Source organism: Equus asinus, chromosome 8, assembly GCF_041296235.1.
Source record: "Equus asinus isolate D_3611 breed Donkey chromosome 8, EquAss-T2T_v2, whole genome shotgun sequence".
Taxonomy (NCBI): domain Eukaryota; kingdom Metazoa; phylum Chordata; class Mammalia; order Perissodactyla; family Equidae; genus Equus; species Equus asinus.
The window spans coordinates 93,653,483-93,673,766 of NC_091797.1; the positions used below are offsets into that span (position 1 = coordinate 93,653,483).

The following is a 20,284-nucleotide window of genomic DNA, read 5'->3' on the forward strand; positions in this document are numbered from 1 at the left end:
ACTGGATTCAGGTTATGTATTTTTGGCAGGAATATCACAGAAGTGAGGCTGTGTTCTTCTCAGTGCATCAATATCAGTAGATACCTCATGTTGAATTGGTCCCATTACCATTGATGTTAACTTTTATCACTTGGTTAAGATGATGTCTGCCAGTTTTCTCAACTATAAAGTAATAAATAAGTATTTTGTGGAGACATACTTTTTTATTTTTTTGGTGAGGAGGATTGGCCCTGTGCTAACATCTTTTGCCAATCTCCCCCCCGCCTTTTTTTTGTGAGGAAGATTAGCCCTGAGCTGACTCCTGCCAATCCTCCTCGTTTTGCTGAGGAAGACTGGCCCTGAGCTAACATCCATGCCCATCTTCCTCTGCTTTATACGTGGGATGCCTACCATAGCATGGCTTTTGCCAAGTGGTGCCATGTCTGCACCCGGGATCCGAACCGACGAACCCCGGGCCACCGAGAAGCGGAACGTGCAAATTTAACCGCTGCGCCACCAGCCCTCCTCTTTTTGCTTGAGGAAAATTGTCGCTGAGCTAACATCTGTGCCAGTTTTTCTCTATTTTGTATGTGGAATGCCACTACAGCATGACTTGATGAGCAGGATGTAGGTCTGTGCCCAGGATCCTAACCCACAAACCCTGAGCCGCTGAAGCAGAGCACGCAAATTTAACCACTACGCTGGTCCCTGGGGAGATACTTGTGAAACTACATTAATATCCTGTTCCTCACAAACTAACACCCAATTTTTTTTGCATCCATTGATGATTCTTGTCTGAATCAATTATTGCTATTATGGTTCTTAAATGATGATTTTCTAATTCTCTCATTCCTTCTAAATTTATTAGTTGTCATTCTACTACAAGTAGAGCTTTCCATTCTCCCCTGTGTATTTCTTTATTTACTTATTTACTTATATCAGTATGGATTTATGGATTCCTATTTTATTCAGTCAGTCTTAATCTGTTACTGCTCAAATTGCCCCAGATTTGACCAGTGGGAGCACTTTCAAGCTGGCAACTGTGTCCCTTTGACACCCACCCCCCGCCATCATTCTTTGAACGCTTCTTTATTTTCTGACCCAATAAGATATTTCAGGCTCATTTTGTATTTTCCCTGTCCCAGACCTGAAAATCAGCCATATCTCCAAGGAGCACTGGTTCCTTTTAGTAGAGAACGGTATTTTAGAAACAATATTTGAGGGCCAACCCTGTGGCCGAGTGGTAAGTCCATGCGCTCTGCTTCGGCGGCCCAGGGTTTTGCTGGTTTGGATCCTGGGCGTGGACATGACACTGCTCATCAAGCCATGCTGAGGTGGCGTCTCACATACCACAGCTAGAAGGACCCACAACTAAAAATACACAACTATGTACCGGGGGGCTTTGGGGAGAAAAAGGAAAAATAAAAAATTTTTAGAAACAATATTTGAGCTCTGGGTATGCTCATTGCTAATGGGATGTCGCTGCTTCTAGGTATTTCCTGCAGGCAGAGGTCTGACGTATATTTTTTTAAAATCATGCATTCATACCAATAAGATAATCTCTCACTGTTTCTGAAATGGGATTAAAAGTCAGAAATTTAGTGTGTAGTAAAGTATGTAGTTTCATATTGATATAAAAGTCACATTATCTGAAAATCATTCCTAATTGTTTTTTATATAAAGGAACCTGTTTCCAGTTTATAAATCATTCCCCTTAAAATGACACACTAAAAAAATGTGTGTTAGGACTAATGACTCCAAGGTACCCTCCAACTCTGTAGTTCCTGCCTAGAGCCAACCCAGCAGTACCTACCTCCAGTGGCTGACAGGTATTTCTGTCAGAGACTGGGCTACTTATTGTCCTTGAGGCATAGTTATCATCAGTTTCAAGGACCTTATCTATTTAATTTCATCTATATGTTAAAATGTATTTACGTCACAGGCAGAGGTAATTTGATTCTCTCCTTTCCCTCTTACTCCTCAAATTTAAGGTCTTTTAGGGATGGTGCAGTTAAGAAACCTTATTCTCCAAAGATATTGTCCAACAAGAAGTCTTCTGCCGTCTCTGTGATCCGGAGTGAGATACCTAGTCCCAGTCATCCAGTACAGTATCGTGCCTCACATGCTGGGACCCGAAGGGGCCGGTTAAGAGAATTACGCATCAGGTGAGCATGTGAGTGGTCACCTGTCTGCAGTGACGTTTCTATTGTTCTCCTTTGTTGGTTAAAATGAGGGCATGATTTTTATTCTCCTGTCTCAGTTAGTTGGATATCTTGATACCTGCTCTTCATGGTAGAATGTTCAGAAGAAAAGGATACAGTCGTGTATCACTTAACAACGGGGATACATTCTGAGAAATGCATCGTTAGGCAATTTCGTCATCGTGAGAACGTCATAGCTTGTACTTACACGAACCTAGATGGTGTAGCCTACTATACAACTAGGCTATATGGTACTAATCTAATGGGACCACCATTGTATGTGCAGTTTGTTGTTGACCGGAATGTTTTTATGTGGTGCATGGTTGTATTCAGGAATCTGCAGGTAAAAATATGTTAATGAGTGTTTTCATTCACGTTCTCCAGTTGTGCCCCACATTGTGTAAGCTATTAAAAGTCTTCCAGAAAAAGTCTAAACATGGTCCAAGAAAAATTACCGTTTTCTGTTACTTTTGATTAGATCTCTCAAAGGCGTCCATTTTTTCATTCAACAAACATTTATCAGGTACAGACTTGGCCAGGTGTTATGCTAGATGCTGAGCATACCAGGTGAATAAGACATTCCTGGTCTGTGACCTCATGAAACCTTAAAATCAGGTAGCCTTGACAGACTTTTAAACAAGCCACAACAATGAAGTTTGATAAGTGCTATGAGAGGAGAAGGATGCAGTACCATAGGCCCACATGGCAAGAACAGCCCCGCTAGTGTAGCCATCAGTGACTTCCTGGAGGAAGTGGAGTTTAAGCAGAGTCCTGAAGGATAATGTAAGAATAAACCAGATAAAGGGCAGGAGGAAGAAGAGCATTCCAAACTGAACCTGAAGATTAACTGGCCAAGACAAGCCATCTTTTTGTGTGTGTACCAGGCACTCTGCTAGGTACTGGGGATACTATAAGACATGGTTCCTGTTCTCAGGGGCTCACAGTGCAGAGGGAACAACAGGCACCCTGCGAGCCGATTACTATGATTTAGTATCATAACATTACACCAGGGACAGAGTGCTGAGAGTACAAAGCAACTCACTGTGTTTGGGTTGGGGAAGGTCCAGGAAGGCTTCACATAGGAGCAGGCATTGAAGATGAGCCTTGATGGGTAGGTGGGCATTTGCCAGATGTTTTAAGCAGGAAGAAGGATATTAACAAAAGCGTTATCATGTACTTTCTTCTTCTCAACTCTGAAATCTTCATTGACTGAATACTTTATGTTGAAAGTATTTAAAGAAAATGGTCTGCTTGATTTTAGCTTTATAAATCTGTCCCATCCTGTGCTCTGGTTGATGCAAGATCAGGTATGATTCACCTTTTGACTCATACTGGCATTTCTCCCCCGGGGACCTTAAAGTTTCCCTTTCCTTTCCAGAAAATTGATGACATAAGCCAAATGGAGTTTTAAAATGTGTATATCCTTTCTTTCCTTCTTTCAGATGTGTGGCCAGAAAGTTCTTGTATTTGTGGATTCGAATGACTTTTGGAAGAGTATTTCCCTCTAAAGCCAGGTAGTATTAGCTCAGAACATCAAGCTTCTGCTGAGTTCATTCTAGGTTTTTGTTTTGTATTAAGCCCATATATAACCTTCATTATTTGTAGCATGTGTTACCTTCCTTCCCTGCGCCTCTTGAGCCTCCAGCAGGCATATAATACAATGGTACCTTAACGTGTATTAGTTTGACTGAATGAGTATATGAAAGAATCTTAAGTAAACCAGACCCTCTGGGAAAAAAAGCATTTGCCCAGGAGAAGTAAATGAGCTCTTTCAGGGAACTGGTGAGACTGATAAATTGGCTGGATCTAGGGCAGAACCTGGGGAATTTTGGCATTGGCAAGGGAAGTGAAATTTTAGTCGAGAAAGTTGCTCTGCCATGGTTTCACTTGTGTAGGCCGCTACACGCTGCTGCGGTTTTGGTTAAGATCACTTCAGCTGCAGCGCCCAGAGTGGACTGCAGGGAGAGCCACCAAGGTCAGGGATACTGTACAGGATGCAGTGGGAGAGAAGGGCCCAGTGTGGGGTGTGTTTCAGAGGGAGGGTTGGCAACCATTGAGAATGTAAACGTTTTTTAAAAACGGAAACGTTACAGGTTCTCACTTCCTCCTCTCTTCCCTGACCTACAACCTTTCCTGTTTCATTTTTCTGACAGTGTTCCTAACCTGGAACATTACCCAATGCCTCTTGGTTCAAGGTCTCTCAAGCACACTTGGCCTGCGTGTGTTTTCTGAAGTCTTTCTTTGTGGGAGGCCCTTTGTGTGTCTCCTTTGTGAATCTCCTTTGTGAGTCTTTACCAGTGAAGCTCCCAATGTGGCAACGGCCCATCCCAGCAGCAGCTACTAGGCAGAGTTCACCTCTGCTTTTCCTTCTCCTGGACTTTGGCCCTGTCCTTCTTCACTGCGGTAGTAGCTCTTCAGTGCCTTCAAATAAATTTTTCTTTTGTCCTGCTTTTCTTGTTCTCAGTGGGAGAATTGATTTGAATTACCTAGTTTGCCATTATCAGAAGTCTCTTGTTTCGTTTCTTCTTATTCATTTGAGTAACTCATTTATTTTTCCCCATTAGCTTAGAAGTTATATCTTTTATTCTTTTACTGACTGCCTTAAAAAATATAACATGTATCTTTAATTTCTCCATCTAATGTTAATTGGTTCCTTTGCTCTCTTCCCAAATGAGGCAAAGTCCTTAGACCACTAACTCTCCTTGCCCCCGTCCCACTTATATGCCCTTACTGTAATGTGTATTAATTTTGTTTATATTTTAAAATCTATAAAACATTATTTTTCTCATTTTATACAACCAATATTCATTTAGGTTTATTCACATAATTACCCTTTCTGTTGCTCTTTTTTTCTTCCTGCATCTCCAGGTTTCCATCTGTGATTATTTTCATTCTGTCATAGAACATCCCTGAGCATTTCCTTTAGAGTAGGTCTAGTTGTGATGAATTCTCTAAGATTTTGTCTGTCTAAAAATGTTTTTATTTCACCTTTTTTTTCTTTTGAGGAAGATTAGCCCTGAACTAACTCCTGCCAATCCTCCTCTTTTTGCTGAGGAAGACTGGCCCTGAGCTAACATCCGTGCCCATCTTCCTCTACTTTATATCACAGCATGGCTTTTGCCAAGTGGTGCCATGTCTGCACCTGTGATCTGAACCAATGAACCCCGGGCTGCTGAGAAGCAGAACGTGCGAACTTAACCACTGTGCCACCAGGCCGGCCCTTCACCTTTGTTTTTGAAGGCTGTTTCACTAGGTGTAGAAATCTTGCTTGCCAGTTTTTTTCTCAGCACTTTGAAGATATTCCATTGTCTGATGGCTTCCATTTGTAAGCTGTTAGACTAATTGTTGCTTTTTTGAAGATTCATTCTTTGTCTTAGTTTTCAAAGACTTTAATGAGATATGCCCAGGCATGGATTCATTTTCTTAAAGTCCTTTAGCTTATTTTGAGATAGTAGGTTATAGGGGATTTTTTGTTTGTTTGTTTCTGTTTTGTGGGCACATCTTTCTGTCATACTTTCTTTGTCTGTAGGCATGTTATTCTGCTGCTTTTCTTTTCTCATACAATAACTTTGTATAGGATTTGACCTCAGATACTTTTCTGTTGCTCATTTTTATGTGAAATTAAGTTTTCTGAACTTTTAGAGTGAGGCAGTCAGTTAAGCTTTCCCCGTTTCACAGAGCTCCCTCTTCTGTCTTTTTTGTAGTGTTCGTGGCATCTATGGGATGTCTGGGTTCTGTCTCCTTACCACACTTGGTCTGATCCTCTCTTTCCTTGTCGCTATAGTCTCTCTCCTGCTCAGTTTCCATTCTACTCCCAGCAAATTTCTCCTCAGAAGAAAGCCCTGTCTCAGAAGGGAGCCTGGCGGGTCAGTTTTTAGACGATAGGGGCTGGGCTGTTCCAGCTGTTTCAGTTCTTTGTATGTGAGCCTTGGTAATAGGACCACACTTTCCGTTTCAGCTACTGGTCTGGAATTGGGCTTCTGCATTTTCCAGTGATGACTTTTTGTCTGTTTTGAGGTTTTCCCATTCTCCGGTTCCTCAGATACCACCCTCATTGCTCCTCCTTCCTCCTGTACCATGCAGGTCTTTTGACTATGGGTGGTCTTTCATTACCTGCTTGCATTTTGGATTTGTGGGGATACCTTGTCACGTAGTTTTGTTATAATTGATACATGAGTTTTTGATTTTGCTTCATGGTTGCTCTGTGGGGCTTCAGAGATTGAAAAACTATACTGCTGCCCCACTATCTTCCTCAAATCCTTTTCCTACTTAGTTTATTTAAATTATATTTGACCCATATTTAACTGGAAACATCTTTTCAAATAATGCCTACTTATATTCCAAGTACTTGGGAAATGCTGAATGTATTAGTTAGAAGTACATTTGACTCCAAGTAAGAGAAAGTCTGACAATGGCTTACACAAATTGAGATTTGCTTTTTCTCACAAGCAGTCTGGAGGTTGGTATTGATTCAGCTGTTCGTTGATGCCATCAAAGGCTCAAGCTTTGAGTAGCTTTCTAGTTCATCATCCTTATTATATTGGCCCTTTGTCCTCAGAGGTGACACACTGCATAGTTGCAAGATGACTGTCCTAGCTTTACACAGGAAGAACGGGGGACGGGTGGTGTCAGCTCAATCTGTCTCTTTATCAGGAAAGCAAAACTATCCTAGAAACCCGTAGCTGCATTCTGCTTCTGCCTCACTGGCCAGAGCTATGTCACTGGCCACTTCAGCTACAGCAGAGGTTGGCAAAGCAGCCTTTCCATCCCCTGGAGTGAATGCTGGTGAGGAAGCAAAGGCTCGGCAGTGTGTGTTGGGTTAACAGTGACCGATGTCTGCCACGCTGCTTTAAAACATTCACATCATATTCTTTTACTTTCTTTGCTCTTGAGTGGTAGCGGGACATAGAGGAAAGAATCCTGGAATGGAACTTGGGAGGCCTGAGTTTGGGTTCTAACCCAGACCCTAGCTAATTGCTTGATCTGGGGATAAGTTATGGCTTTGGGCCTCAGTTTCTCAAATTGTAAAGTGAGAGTGAGAACATTTGCTCTCTAAGCATCTATCAGAATTAGAATTCTATACTGTGTTTCCATTGACTTAGAAACTTGTGATGGGGTGGTGGTTTTCAAATTGCAAAATGGATTATTTGTTACTTTGGTTATGATCTTTGCTTTTTTTGTTCTTTTCCATACTGAATTATTTATTTCTCACTTTCAGGAATGTTAGAGAGGAATGATATCATACCAGAAACTGTAGAATAATACTTTTATGTTCTTGGAGAATGTTTTAACTTCTATAAACTGGAGTTGTTTTGTCATTAATAAACTGAACCAAAATGACCATTGAATTAGTAGGTCAAAAATAATACAGTACGTGTCTGTATATAAGGCAGTCTTAAATAGGAGGTAGTCATCTGTTTTTTTGAAGAGAAGATCTGAGAAAAATTTTTTGGCAAATTTGGGAAATAGATAAAACAGTCTTGTTCATTTGTAGCATTTAGTTCATCAGTACTTCCTCCTCATTTTTAGCTAATGGCCTCGCTTCCTATTTTCTGGAGAAAAGAGAAACAACTAAAGAGACCTCCACAAGCTCCCTCCAATACATCTCCCCACCTCCAGCATCTGTTGCCATGTAACCTGTCATCTGTTAGGCAGATGAACTGTCTCTGCTCTCATCTGTGGGAAGATTCTTGACTTTTGCACTATATTCCCCTACTCCAGAGCATCACTCTCAGTTTTCTTCTCTTTTCTGCATCATCAATTTTTCCCTCTTTACTAGATTGTTTGTGCTAGCATATAATGCTGTTGTTTTTCCCGTCCTGGAAAAAAAATTCTCTTTGACCCTGCTTCTTCCTGCAGCTAGGCCTCCAACTCTTCGTTCTCCTTTATATCGAATCTCCTGGCCATACTCAATGTCTCCAGCACCTCTTGTTGTGGTCTCTCTTAAATTCGTCCCCTGAGGCTTTGGATTCCACTGCTGCACCAAAACTTTTTGTTAAGGTCACTAAATTTGCTAAAATCAGTGGTGAATTCTTAAACTCACTTGACCTGCCAAGCATTAGACAGTCCATCATTTCCTTCTTCAAGAAGCCCTTTCCTCTCCCAGCTGCTAGGTTACCGTCTTCTCCTAGTTTTCTTTATACGTCTTTGACTGCTCCTTCTAACACTCTTTTGTTGGTTCTTGCACATCTAAATACCCCACACTCAGTCCTTGCGCTGGCTCTCTATCTACCTCACAAACGTGGCAATCTCATCAAATCTCATCATGACTGCCAAAGGTACACACCCAGCCCAGACCCCTCCCTCGAACTTAGACTGCTACATATGTGACAGCTCTACTGTGTGTCTAATAGACGTCACACCTCAGTAGGTCCAAAACCAAAATCTGAATCTTCCCCACAAACCTCCCTGCTGAGTCTTTCCCCTCTTAGTTAATGGAAACTCCCATCCTTCTAGGTACTCAGTTCAGAAACCTAGGAGTCATCATTGACTCCCCTTGTTCTCTCACACCCCAATTTAAAATGCCATATGCCAAGTATATTGATTCAACCTTCAAAATATATGCAGACTCCAACCTCTTTTCGGCGCCTCCAGTTGCTATCACTATGGTCCAAGCTGTCATCATCTCTCCCCTGAATGACTCCACTAACCTGCTCACTAGTCTCCTGCTTTCAGCCTTGCCCCTAGTTGATCTCTTCTCAACAGTGGTCTGAGTAAATCGTCACATCACTGTTCTGCTCAGACCTTGTGGGGCTTCCTGTACTGCTGAGAGTAAAAGCCAGAGTCCTTACTGTGGCCTACAAGGTCAATTAACTTTTGTTTTACCTGTCTGTGGATCTTTTTTTTTTCCCTTTTTGCTGTCACATTTTTAATTTGCAAGAGCTCTTTTTTGTTCTGTGAATGTTTCTTTTATTAAAAAACAGAATCCTGGAGACTCATAATTTTTTGAGGATAATGTAGTGATTTGTTTGTGTTTAAGATTTTTGTCTGCTCCTATTGTCTCTTTCTTCTGAGCTTCTGCTTTCTATGTGTTCACTGCCTCATGTTGGAACCTTCCCTCAAATGTCAAGAGGTCCTTTTATTGTCTGTTCATCTTTGAATTAGGCATTAAAACGCTAATTTTAGAAGCTTTGATATGTATGCATAGGGACTTGTACGAGGGCTTCACTTCAGGCTTTTAAAGCAGAGACCAGACGCTTTCACTGAGGCACCTCCAGCTGTCAGTGTCTGAAGGCCTTTCTCCTTAGGTTGGTCGGTTTTCCACAGAGCAGAGGAATCCTCCAAACGCCTTCTGGAGTAGGGTGGTTATAAGCTTGGTTGCAAGCAGAGGAGAGGGAGTGTAGGCCTCACTGTTCAGTAGGTAGACTCTCAGTTTAGGACCCTCTCCAGAGCTCTGCCTGGATTCTAGAGTCCAGTGCCCCTCTGGTTCAGCCTCTCCAGAGATAAGCATGAATCTCTGCTTGGGTGAGAAACAGGATCCAGAGGCCTAACTGCTTCCTACACACAGGCTTGGGAACTATCCTGTGTTTTCGTCTTCACCCAGGGCTCCCCTCTTCCTGATGCCTCTCGTCCCCACACCTTTTTGGGGTCTGTGCCACCAGCTGGTTGCTTCCTGACTCCCCGACCACTTAGTCCTATGCCTTCTCCGATCTCTTGCTTCAGTTGCCACTTGCCTGCCTGCTTTCCATCATCTAAAATTTGTTGACATCTCTTTCTATCATTGTTGTTCTTATTCTCCTTGTCTTTATGGGCTTACACCTTTTGAAATGTATTTGCTATTATTTTAGTGGGGTTTTGGGAAGGGAAGGAGGTAGAGGGATAAAAAGTAGATAGTAGAAGGAAGTACATGTGCAAATGGCAGTGGTTCTTTTCCATTAAAATTTTTAACAATTATGAACAAAACTGTTGTTAAAAAAGCTTTCAAGCTACAGAAATGTGTAATGTAGGAAACACTAGTCTCCTATAATCCCACCTGAGAGAGAACCACTGGTAATACTATGGTATTCTGGAGATCTTTCTAGACGTTTAACATGTGTAATATAATCATTTATATATGTAAATACACATACACACATTTATATGTATATATACAAATATGTATGTGTGTGCATACATTTTATGTATATATATTTGGTGTATGTTATATTAATTAAGAAAGGAGAAAAGAAAAAAGGAAAAAAAAAAGACTCTTAGGATTTGCTCTCTTCACAAAAAAAAATTATTAATTTTTTAAAAATGGTATCATATTATAGTATACAAACCATGAGGTAACTTCATTTTTTCACCTACCAACTTTTTTGGGCATCTCTCCATTTCGGTGTCTTTAGCACTACTTCAGTCATAAAAAATGACTGTGTGACACTGATTGAATGTAACCTGTTCTGTTTTATTGGGCGTTTGTGGTATTTTTTTCTCTCTTTTTTTATTATTAAGAATAATAGGTAAATTTCCCCATATGTTTCTTTGCAGGCCAGTTTTTTAAAACTATAAGTAGGTGAGGATGAGGACATAATATTAACCTGCAGAACCATGAAAGGAAATTGAAAGTGGTTGACAGGACCAGAGATCTCAAGTTATCAGCCACCGTGACAGTGTGCTTTGTTAGCGTCAACACAATCTGTCACTGCTATTCTGTTTTCTTTCTTATTACCTTTTTACCCTCTTTATTTTCTCTTCTTTATCTTTTGTTGTTATAACCCCCTGGTGGACTTCAGTTAAACTAATATGCTCTGTTCCTGTTAGGTATTAGGAACACCTTTAGGCATCTGCTCATTTTATAACTTTTAATCTCCTAGGTATGTCAATGAGAAGTGTAGCTACTACTTTTTACTAATCAAAAATATTTTTTAGGGGGCTGGCCCCGTGGCCGAGTGGTTGAGTTCACGCGCTCCGCTGCAGGCGGCCCAGTGTTTCGTTGGTTTGAATCCTGGGCGTGGACATAGCACTGCTCATCAAACCACACTGAGGCAGCGTCCCACATGCCACAACTAGAAGGACTCACAACGAAGAATATACAACTATGTACCGGGGGGCTTTGGGGAGAAAAAGGAAAAAAATAAAATCTTAAAAAAAAAAAAAATTTTTTAGTCTGGTGAATGAAAAAGATTGAAAATGATAGTTCTCAACTCATGGTATTTGAAAAGTCAGATTTTTATTTTTATTTATTTATTTATTTATTTTTTTAAGATTTTATTTTTTCCTTTTTCTCCCCAAAGCCCCCCCGGTACATAGTTGTGTATTCTTCGTTGTGGGTTCTTCTAGTTGTGGCATGTGGGACGCTGCCTCAGCGTGGTCTGATGAGCAGTGCCATGTCCGCCACGCCCAGGATTCGAACCAACGAAACACTGGGCCGCCTGCAGCGGAGCGCGTGAACTCAACCACTCGGCCACGGGGCCAGCCCCTGAAAAGTCAGATTTTTATTTTGCTTTAACATCTTTAGTTGGTAAGATCTGTAGTATGAAATTTTTTAGCTCCATTTCCAATTTAAGTAGCCCTAAGGTTTTGATCTGAAAAAGTTAAATGTGTCTATTTTTAATCTATTTTACTGTTACCAAATAATGAGTCACACTGTGTTACTAAATAGTGAGCCACACTTTTCTCTGAGAATGCAGTGGCAATATGAAACTGGGATTTGGGACTAGATGTCAGCTCCAGCATCACCGTATACCTCTCCCTGATTTTTTTTCATTGCCCTAGGCTTTACTATGAGCAGAGAATACTACGGAAGGTCTTTGAGGAATGGAAAGAAGATTGGTGGGTTTTCCATCGAGAGTGGAAACTCTGTGTTCGAGCTGACTGTCACTACAGGTCAGATTTCATGTTATATTACTTCGATTTTACTGATACACATTATCAAATAATTACTTGTTGGCATGTTTCTGGTCAAAAGGAGAAAAGTTTTTAATCATTTTCTGTTTTTCTTCAAATTCATTTTAGAGTAAGCAAGATCAAAGTCCTAAATTAAACCCAAGCGCACACACCTGTGAGTGCACCTGTGCACAAGTGCACACACAGAGACACCCCTCTAATTCAAGTAACCATGGTGTGTTGGTCACCCTAATGATTTGAATAGGGTTTTCTCACTGACTCTCACTTCTCTATCATTTCTAATTCTGAGAGTATTCTGTTTTTTAAAATAATAAGTTGTTTTAATTTATATGGATTATAGGAGAAAATATATGCCCAATATAGGACATTAAGAAAATAGAAACAGGCTGGCCCCGTGGCATAGTGCTTAAGTTCAGTGCGGTCTGCTACGGCGGCCCAGGTTCATGGATTTGAATCCCCGGCATGGATCTACACTACTCGTTAGCCATGCTGTGGTGGCAATCCACATACGAAATAGAGGAAGATTGGCACAGATGTTAGTTCAGGGCTAATCTTCCTCAGCAGAAAAAAGAAAGAAAGAAAGAAAATAGAAAGAAAACACTCTTAATCCTTGACATTCATATTCCCAGGGATAGGTGGAGGAAAAAGTAAAAATTGGGAATTATATCAAATACACATTTTTAGACCTTTCAAAAAATAAATGTCATATTTAATATAATAATTAATAAATATATTTTATCATTTAATAAGTATGTCTTATGTCTTTAAAATGGTATTCACTCATTATAATCACTCTGTATTTAGGTATTTTGGGATAGGGTTTCTGATTTATGGATATTTCAGATAAAATATAGATATTGAATAGTTCTAATAGCTGATAGAGTATGAAATCAAATCTTAGGAAATGGGATAGTGAAAATATGGAGGGATCGACAGTGTTAATGTGTGTAGTGTATGTATCAAGAAGGAAAAGACAAAGGAAAAAGTGGTATTGACCATGTTTTCATGCAGGGGAGAAGTAATGTTTTACATGATGTGGATGATTAAGATATGACTGTCATTCTAAACATCACAGCTTTGTGGATGCTGAGTTATTCTGGGAGTAATCAAGCTTTTTTCCCTCAGTGATACTGTAAGGTGTGGAGAACTATTCTCCCTGAAGGAAAATAGGTTTCCCTGTGATTGCAGGAAATGAAATTTTAGCTTAGGATGTTGATACGCCTCTTTTGTGTCAGAAGTGTCCCTGTTAATTTCTTCTGAGTATGGAATGGACTGGGACTGTCAGATTAGGAATTGTTTTGTTTTAAAGAAATGCCATCTGCTTTTTTGACTCCTCAGATATTACTTGTACAACCTGATGTTCCAGACCTGGAAGACCTATGTGCATCAGCAGCAGGAGATGAGGAACAAGTACATGAAATCTGAGGATCATGGTGAGAAAAGGAAATGCATGTCTAAAGAAAATGCCCACATTTACTTTTTCTTTCCTTTATTAAGACTTTTTTTTAGAGGAGTTTTAAGTTCACAGCAAAATTAAGGGGAAGGTACAGTGATTGTCCATATGTCTCCAACCTCCACACATGCACAGCTTTCCCTGTTGTCAACATTCCCCACCAGAGTGGTATATTTGTTACAATTGACAAACCTACATTGACACATCATAGTTCCCCAAAGTCCATAGTTTACATTAGGATTCGGTCTTGGTAGTGTACATTCTGTGGGTTTGGACTAATGTATAATGACATGTATCCATTATTATGATATCAGAGAGTATTTTCACTGCCCTAAAAATCCTCTGTGCTCCATTTATTCATCTTTGCCTCCATCTTCAACTGCTGGCAACCACTGATCTTTTTAGAGTCTCCGTAGATTTGCCTTTTCCAGAATGTCATATATTTGCAATCATACATAACCTTTTCATATTGGCTTCTTTTACTTAGAAATATGCATTTAAAGTTCCCTCATGTCTTTTCATGGCTTGATAGCTCATTTCTTTTTGGTGCTGAATAATATTCCGTTGTCTGGATGGACCACGGTTTATTCATTCACCTACTGAAGGACATCTTGGTTGCTTCCAAGTTTTGGCAATTATGAATAAAGCTGCTATGAACATCTTTGTGCAGGTTCTTGTGTGGAAAGTTTTCTACACAAAAGTTTTCTGCACAATTAATTTTTTGACTACTTTGGGTTGATACCACGGACTGCAATTGCTGGATCGTATAGTAAGAGTATGCTGTTTTGTAAGAAACCACCACACTGTCTTCCAAAGTGGCTGCACCATTCTGCATTTCCACCAGGAGTAAATGAGAATTCCGGTTGCTCCTCATCCTGATGAGCATTTGGTGTTGTCAGTGTTGTGGATATTGGCCATTGTAATGTGTGTGAAGTGGAATTTCATTGTTTTAATTTGCATTTCCCTGATGATACATGATATGGAGCATCTTTTCATCTGCTTGTTTGTCATCTGTATATCTTCTTTGGTGAGGTGTTTGTTAAGGTCTTTTGCCATTTTTTAATCGAGTTTCTTTTTTTGTTGATAGGTTTAAGACTTCTTTCTATATTTTAGATAACAGTCCTTTACCAGATATGTCTTTTGGAAATATTTTCTCCCACGCTATAGCTTGTCTTCTCATTCTGTTGACATTGTGTTTCACAAAGCAGAAGTTTTTACTTTTAATGAAGTCCAGCTTATCAATTTTTTCTTTCATGGATTGAGTCTTCCTATCCAGGAATATGGAATATCTCTCTATTTGTTTAGTTCTTTGATTTTGTTCATCAGAGTTCTGCAGTTTTTCTCATATAGATCTTGTACATATTTGGATAGATTTATGCCTAAGTATTTCATTTTTGGGGGATGCTAATGTAAATGGTATTATGTTTTAAATTCCAAATTCCACTTGTTTACTGCTCGGATATAGGAAAGCAGTTGACTTTTGTATATTAATCTTGTATCCTGCAACATTGCTATGATTGCTTATTAGTTCTGGGAGTTTTTTGTTGATTCTTTTGGATTCTCTGCGTAGACAATCATGTCATCTGTGAACAAAGATATTTTATTTCTTCCTTTCCAATCTGTGTATCTTCTATTGCCTTTTCTTGTCTTATTGCATTACTAGAACTTCTAGTACGATGTTGAAAAGGAGTGGGGACATCCTTGCCTTGTACTTGATCTTAGTAGGAAAGCTTTGAGTCTCTCACCCTTAAATATGATATAGGTTTTTTGTAAATATTCTTTATCAAGTTGAGGAAGATCTCCCTCTTTTCCTAGTTTACTGAGAACCCACATTTACTTTTGCAGAAGCTCTTGGGAAGAATGAGCGTGTTATCTCTGACAGAGAATTATTCTAGGTCAAAGGGAAGATTTTTTTTTTATTCCATTTCATATTTTCCAGAATATGTGATCTCTGAGTGGGGACTCCTGTATGATCAGAACTCTGTGGTTTTCTCCATATGGCATGGTTTTGGCACCTACAACTCATTTAAGCACAATTTGTGTGAACTGACTGTTCCTGCCCTGCTGGTGCAGCATGCGGGCAGTGTTTCTCCCATGGTGCCTGGGACTGTTGTCTGTGTTGCTCGCTTCTGATCTGCTTTGCCCAGGTTGCCCCTTAGTGATCTTGTGGCCACTTTAGCTCTGGTCAGTGTCTGGTTTCTCTGTGAGTTGAGCCCAGAAACCCATGTGGGGAGTCTAAGGGAAAAAGGCACTAAGTTTCAAAATGATAATGCAGCCTTCATTAGCAGCTGCCTCTTAGCCTTTCCACATGAATGCCCTGCAGGCACCTCAAACTCAGCAAGTCACAAATACAACTTGTCCACTCCCCCCCATTTAGACGTGCTCTTGCTCCTACTTTTCCTGGCAAAGTGAGAAGCCTTACATAGGAATGGCTTGTCCATTCCTCATGCCTCATATCATTCAGCTACCTACTTTTATAATACCTCCCTCTGAGGTGTCACCTGCACTCATCTTCTTTTCTTTGCGACTGCCTGAGATTAATCCTCTTTTTCTCCCAAAGTATTACTAAGTACTTCTTCTTTCATCTCCCTGCATTTATTTTCTCCTCCTCCTCATTGTACACAGGAGGGCTAGGGCATAGATAAGATCATGTCACTCCTGTGCATAAAAATTCGTTTGACTCCTCTTTGCTTCCAGAATTAAGTCAACACTCTTTGGTACAGCAGGCAAAGTCTTCACCTGCTCTCTTGCTGTGCCTTCCCATACACCCTACGCCTTTGCCAGACTGAATGTGCACTTCCATATCTTTCCATCTTTACCCCTACAGTTCCTCCATTGGGCTCATTTTCAATGTCACCTTCCCCATGTAGCTTTCCTTCATCTCCTTCCAGCACAGTGGATTCTTTCTTCCCTTGTCTGTGCTCCCAAAATTTAAGAAGCTCTTACCCAGGCCCCTTAGTTACAGCACCAGATGCATTGTTTCAGTATTTAGCTAGTAAGTGACTTATGTTGCCTTGTTGTTTATTTTTTTAGTTTACGCACAGACTTACTCTTTTTGGTATACAGTTCTGTGATTTTTGATGAATGCATGGTTATGTAACCACCAGTACGATCAAGAGAGAGAACAGTTCCATCATTCCTGATAGAATTCCCTTGTGCTAACCCTCTGTAACACCCTCCCTCCATACTTGACTCCTAGAAACCACTGATCAGTTCTCTATCACTATAGATTTTTCCTTTCTAGAATATCATGTATATAGCTATTGACTCTATCTTCTTTCTTTCAGCATAATGCATTTGAGATTCATCCAAGTTGTTGCATATGTCGGTAGTTCTCTTTTTGCTGAATTGTATTCTTTTGTATGGATGTCCCAAGGTTTGTTTATCCAGTCACCAGTTGAAGGACATCTGGGTTGTTTCCAGTTTTAGACAATTATGAATAAAGTTACCATAAACATTCATATATAGGTTTCCGTGTGAACTTCTCTTGGGTAGATTATCTTGGCATAGGATTACTAGATCATATAGTAGATGTATGTTTAACTTTATAAGAAACTGCCAACTATGTTCCAAAGCCGCTGTACCATTTTGCGTTCCCACCAGCAATTTATGGGAGTTCTTGGTCTGCGTTCTCACCAGCACTTGGCATTGCCATTTAAAATAAAATGTTAACTATACTAATGGGTGTGTAACGGTGTCTCATTGCAGTTTTAATTTGCATTTCCCTAATGATTAATGATGTTAAGTATCTTTTCCTATGCTTATTTGCTATTTATATATCTTCTTTGGTGAAGTGTCTGTTCAGGATCTTTTATACTTATAAACTGAGTTGTGTGTGTTCTTGTTGAGTTTTGAGAAGTGGTTTTTTTTTTGGTGAGGCAGACGGACCCTGAGCTAACATCTGTGCCAATCTTCCTCTATTTTTTGTGTATGGGATGCTGCCACAGCATGGCTTGACAAGTGGTGTGTAGGTCCACGCCTGGGATCTGATCCTGCAAACCCCGGGCTGGTGAAGCAGAGTGTGAAACTTAACCACTATGCAACTGGGCCAACCCCTTTTTTTTGGTGAGGAAGATTCGCTCTGAGCTAACATCCATTGCCAATCTTCCTCTTTTTTTTTTTGCTGAGGAAGATTCGCCCTGAGCTAACATCTATGCCAGTGCTCCTCCATTTTGTATGTGGGATGCCTCCACAGCATGGCTGATGAGTGGAGCAGGTCTGCACCTGGGATGCAGACTTGTGAACCCAGGCTGCTGAAGTGGAACATGTGGAACTTTACCACTCGGCCATGGGGCTGGCCCCAAGAGATTTTTTTTTTTTTTTAAATACATTCTAATTACAAGTCTTTTGTCAAAAGCATGATTTGCAAATATTTTCTCCTAGTTGGTGGCTTATCTTTTCATTCTCTTAACAGTGTCTTTTGCGGAGCAAAAGTTTAATTTTGATGAAGTTCAAATATCAATTTTTTGTTTTATGGATTGTTGTTTTTGTTGTATCTAAGACCTCTATCCAACCCAGAGTCACAAAGATTTTCTCTTACGTTTTCTTCTAAAAGTTTTAAGGTTTTACATATGGATCTTATATATCCTGCAACCTTGCTAAATTCATTTATTAGTTTTAGGAGCTTTTTTAATAAATTCCGTGGGTTTTTCTATGCAGAAAGTTGTCTGTAAACAAAGACAGTTTTATTCCTTCCTTTCCAAATTCTTTTTATTGCACTGGCTAGGGCTTCCAATATGATATTGAACAGGAGTGGTGAGAGTGGACATCCTTGCCTTGTTCCTGATCTTAGGGGAAAGGCATTCAGTCTTTTAACCATTAAGTATGATGTTAGCTGTAGGGTTTTTTTTTTTGAAGAAGAAGAAGATTAGCCCTGAGCTAACTGCTGCCAATCCTCCTCTTTTTGCTGAGGAAGACTGGCCCTGAGCTAACATCCCTGCCCATTTTCCTCCACTCTATACATGGGACGCCTACCACAGCATGGCGTGCCAAGTGGTGCCGTTTCCACACCCGGGATCTGAACCGGTGAATCCCAGGCCACTGAGAAGCAGAATGTGCAAACTTAACTGCTGCACCACGGGGCCAGCCCCTGTAGGTTTTTTCTAAGTGTCCTTTATCAAATTAAGGAAGTTCTCTTTCATACCTAGTTTTCTGAGCATTTTTATCATTAATAGGTGTTGAATTTTGTCAAATAATTTTTCTCTATTGAGGTGATTATGTGGCTTTTCTTTTTTAGTTTGTTGATAATGGTGAAGTATATAGAGTGATTTCAGTTTGAACCAGCCATGTATTCCTCAAATTGATGCCACTCTTTATATATTGCTGGATTTAATTTGCTAATATTTTGTTGAGGATTTTTGCATCTGTGTTTATGAGGGATATTGATTTATGGTTTTCTCTTGTTGTAATGTCTTTGTCTGGTTCTTGTTCAGGGTAATATTGGCCTCATAGAATGAGTTGGGAAGTGTTTCATTTTCTTCTATTTTCAGATTTGTAGAACTAGAATTATTTGTGTCTTAAATGTGTGATAAAATTCTCCAGTTGAAATCATCTGGGCCTGGAGTTTTCTTTGTTGACGTGTTTTAAACTTTGAATTCAAGTTTTTTAATAGATGTAAGACTATTCAGGTTCTTGAATGAGGTTGGTTGTGTTTTTCAAGAAATTGGTCCGTTTCACATGTTCTTGAATTTATGGGCATAGAGTCATTTGAAGTATTTCATTCTTACAATTTAGTGTCTTCCAAGTCTGTAGAGGTAGCCCCTCTTTCCTTCCTGATATTGGTAATTTGTGTCTTTGGTCTTTTATTTTTGGTCAGTCTGGCTAGAACTCTGTCAGTTTTATTGATCTTTTCAAATAACCAGCTTTTGAAATCATTGATATTCTCTTGTTTTTCTGTTTTCAAGTTCTTTGATTTCTGTTCCTATCTTTATTATTGTCTCACTTCTGCAGGGTTTGGTTTTAATTTGCTCTTCTTATTCTAGTTTATTTTCTTTTTTTTGTTTTTGGTGACCCTGGTGGCATTCAATTTAGTTTCTTTTTTTTCAAATTCCTTTTTTTTTTCAAAGATTTTATTTTTCCTTTTCCTCCCCAAAGCCCCCTGGTACATAGTTGTCTATTTTAGTTGCGGGTCCTTCTAGTTGTGGCATGTGGGATGCCGCCTCAGCGTCGCCCGATGAGCGGTGCCATGACCACGCCCAGGATTCGAACCAGCGAAACCCTGGGCCGCCGAAGCAGAGCACATCAACTTAACCACTCAGCCACGGGGCTGGCGCCTCGATTTAATTTCTTAAGGTACAAGCTGAGATTATTGATTTGAGACCTTTCCTTTTATTCTAACGTAAGCATTTACTGCTATAAAGTTCCCTTTAAGCACTGCTTTCACTGCATCCACAAATTGTTTTTTTCCTGAGGAAGTCGCCCTGAGCTGACATGCACATGCCATTCCTCCTTTATTTTTTGTATGTGAGACACCTCTGCATTGTGGTTGATGAGTGGAGTAAGGTCTGCATCCGGGATCCAAACCTGCAAATCTGGGCCGCTGAAGCAGAGCACGCAGAACTTTAATCACTCAGACGTGGGGCCAGGTCTTACATCCACAGATTTTAATATTTGCAGTTCTGTTTTCATTCAGTAAAAAATGTTTTCTAATTTCCTTTAAGACTTCTTTTTTGACCTATAGATTGTTTAGAAGTGTGTTTAGTCTCATATTGGAGATTTTCCTATATCTTCTATTATTGGTTTTCTAGTTTATTGATTATGATGAACAAACTTAGTATGATTTCAGTTCTTTTAAATTTGTTCAGGTTTGTTTTGTGGCCCAGAA

At 39.9% G+C, this 20,284-nt stretch overlaps 1 protein-coding gene across 15 annotated transcripts in view; it reads left to right on the plus strand.

Moving 5' to 3' along the window:
* SFI1 (SFI1 centrin binding protein) overlaps window positions 1–20,284 on the plus strand; it is an 89,783-nt gene that overhangs the window by 18,098 nt on the left and 51,401 nt on the right. For 8 of the 15 annotated variants that reach the window (XM_044775544.2, XM_044775543.2, XM_070516411.1 and 5 more), the window contains exons 3-6: window positions 1,971–2,144; window positions 3,623–3,694; window positions 11,877–11,987; window positions 13,347–13,441. In XM_044775544.2, coding sequence (XP_044631479.1) covers window positions 1,971–2,144; window positions 3,623–3,694; window positions 11,877–11,987; window positions 13,347–13,441 — 452 coding nt within the window. Of the gene's footprint in view, window positions 1–1,970; window positions 2,153–3,441; window positions 3,488–3,622; window positions 3,695–11,876; window positions 11,988–13,346; window positions 13,442–20,284 lie in introns of those variants that run through there. The other 7 variants (XM_044775548.2, XM_070516419.1, XM_070516420.1 and 4 more) reach the window with 5 other exon arrangements.